The sequence below is a fragment of the Neltuma alba genome, unplaced genomic scaffold, assembly GCF_004799145.2.
Source record: "Neltuma alba isolate B1F8T4 unplaced genomic scaffold, ASM479914v2 tig00003970_pilon, whole genome shotgun sequence".
NCBI lineage: Eukaryota > Viridiplantae > Streptophyta > Magnoliopsida > Fabales > Fabaceae > Neltuma > Neltuma alba.
The window spans coordinates 11,438-13,243 of record NW_021633501.1 but is presented as its reverse complement, the minus strand read 5'-3'; the positions used below and the strand labels follow the sequence as shown (position 1 = coordinate 13,243).

At 39.2% G+C, this 1,806-nt stretch overlaps 1 protein-coding gene across 1 annotated transcript; it reads right to left on the bottom strand.

Annotated features, from left to right (window-relative positions):
• Positions 1-275: 275 nt before the first annotated feature.
• LOC114743189 (uncharacterized) lies at positions 276-1,258 on the bottom strand. The gene is made up of 2 exons (XM_028931380.1): positions 1,049-1,258; positions 276-959 (listed from the first exon to the last, which is right to left on the bottom strand). Exons 1-2 carry the CDS (start codon positions 1,256-1,258, stop codon positions 276-278), a joined length of 894 nt encoding a protein of 297 aa, XP_028787213.1.
• Between the last annotated feature and the right edge of the window lie 548 nt (positions 1,259-1,806).

Sequence of the window (1,806 nt, the reverse complement as noted above, 5' to 3'; positions counted from 1 at the left end):
GTTCCGTCGTTTACGATACTTTTCCGCAATTTTAATTTCATCAGCCATTTTTTGTCTTGTCCTGTGCACATAGACATAAAATTTAGAAACCCGGATATGAAATTACTAAACATTTAACAAGAAAATAAGTTTTTAATTCCTACAGAAATTTAGAAGTCACATAATACAATAGTGCTGGTTACATAATTCCTAAAAATATACATAAATTATCACAGTCATCTTCTAATTAACACAAAAAGTAGTCAAACACTATAATAAGCAACACAAATGAAGTCTCAATCCTTGGTTGCATGCTTCAAGAAGAGCAGGAGTTTTTCCCTCCTGTTCTTCAGAGCCACATACATCTCCCTTGCAGCTGGCTTGTCCATGAGGAGTGTTGTGCACCGGGAAAACAGATCAGGATCATCAGTAACTTCATCAACTTCATTAAGGTGCTCCATGACTCCGGCAATTGACGTCTCATAAGCACGTGCTTCTTCTTCTAGCTTCCTAGCACGTGCTTCTGAAATCTCTTCATGTTCACGCTGAGAATCATTTTCATTTGCCTGAGCTATCCTGCTTAGTGCATCCGCTATTTTCATAGTGGTAGTAGATTTCTTCTTCATGGATTCACCCTTTTTTCTAACTCCTAATGAGCTACTAGGTCGATTGCCACCTGTGCTTCTGCCCCCACGAATGTTTTCCTGTCTCATTCCAGTGTTGCCTCCACTTCCTCCACTATTGTCATTGAATGTGACTGAATTAAACTCCCCGCTTATGCCAGTTGGTGCCCCCAAAATTTCATCACTATCTCCAGATCCTTCTTCCATATCATTTTCAGGAACTCCTTCGCTTGGAAGTGTCATGGAAGAAGGTGCCCATGACTGTGGTCCAGTGGCAGCTACAGACCCAAAGAGTTGAGTCAATTCAGCCCGAAATTGAAGCCCTCTTTCTCTAAATTTCTCATAGCCTGGAACTTCCTGCGCATTCAACACCAAAAATATTATACATTATACAAAAAACGTTAACATGAGAGAAAATACAAGCTCAAATAAAATTAAATGATTACCACTATTTTCTTCTCCCACCAATCATCAGGGGCACTAACAGTATTCCTTTCGGCATCCCACCCTAAACCTGTCTCACGGAGCAGCCTATCCCATAACTGCCACTCCTTTCGCAAGGTATCATATTTGTTCTTTAATTGGATTTTCGTATAAACTCTCCCAGTCTTTGCAGCAAAGTTCTCCTCAATACTTGTCCAAGCAAGCTTTGTCATGCTAGTTCCTCTTCTTCCCCCTTTTCAACTTCTTCAATACACAGGTCAATAAAGACCTTTGTGGCTCTTATATCCCACGAAGCTTTGCTATTTTTTTTATTCATTATGCTATAAACCAATTACAACAGTTCAGTTATCACAAATTTAACCCAAAAAACATACCATTCAGTTCAGGAGATATGATATAACAGGATAGTATTTATCTATAATCCAACGGTATACATATACATTAATAATTATTTTTTTTTCCCAGCATCATTTCGGTTAACTGACCCAATTTGGCTACAACCAACAAAATCCCATACATATAACACTGCAAAAGCAACCATCAAGCATAAAAGAAAAAAATTCGGCCGTCCTGTCTCCGAAATAAAATCGACCAAACGGAAATTTTGATCAACACCCACCAAATGCTCTGTCTCTCATACACACACACGAAGCACAACCAGCCATCGTATACACACACACATGATTACCATCAAACAAAATCAGCCTCTACAAGTGAGCATAGCATAGGCAACCGGTGAAACCAACATCTGATTCGGAAG

Excerpts from the sequence above, each read along its gene's own strand:
- LOC114743189 (XM_028931380.1), bottom strand. The coding sequence starts at position 1,258 with ATGACAAAGCTTGCTTGGACAAGTATTGAGGAGAACTTTGCTGCAAAG. Across the intron at positions 960-1,048 it reads GGTGGGAGAAGAAAATAGTG|GAAGTTCCAGGCTATGAGAA; the intron begins GTAATCATTTAA and ends TTGAATGCGCAG.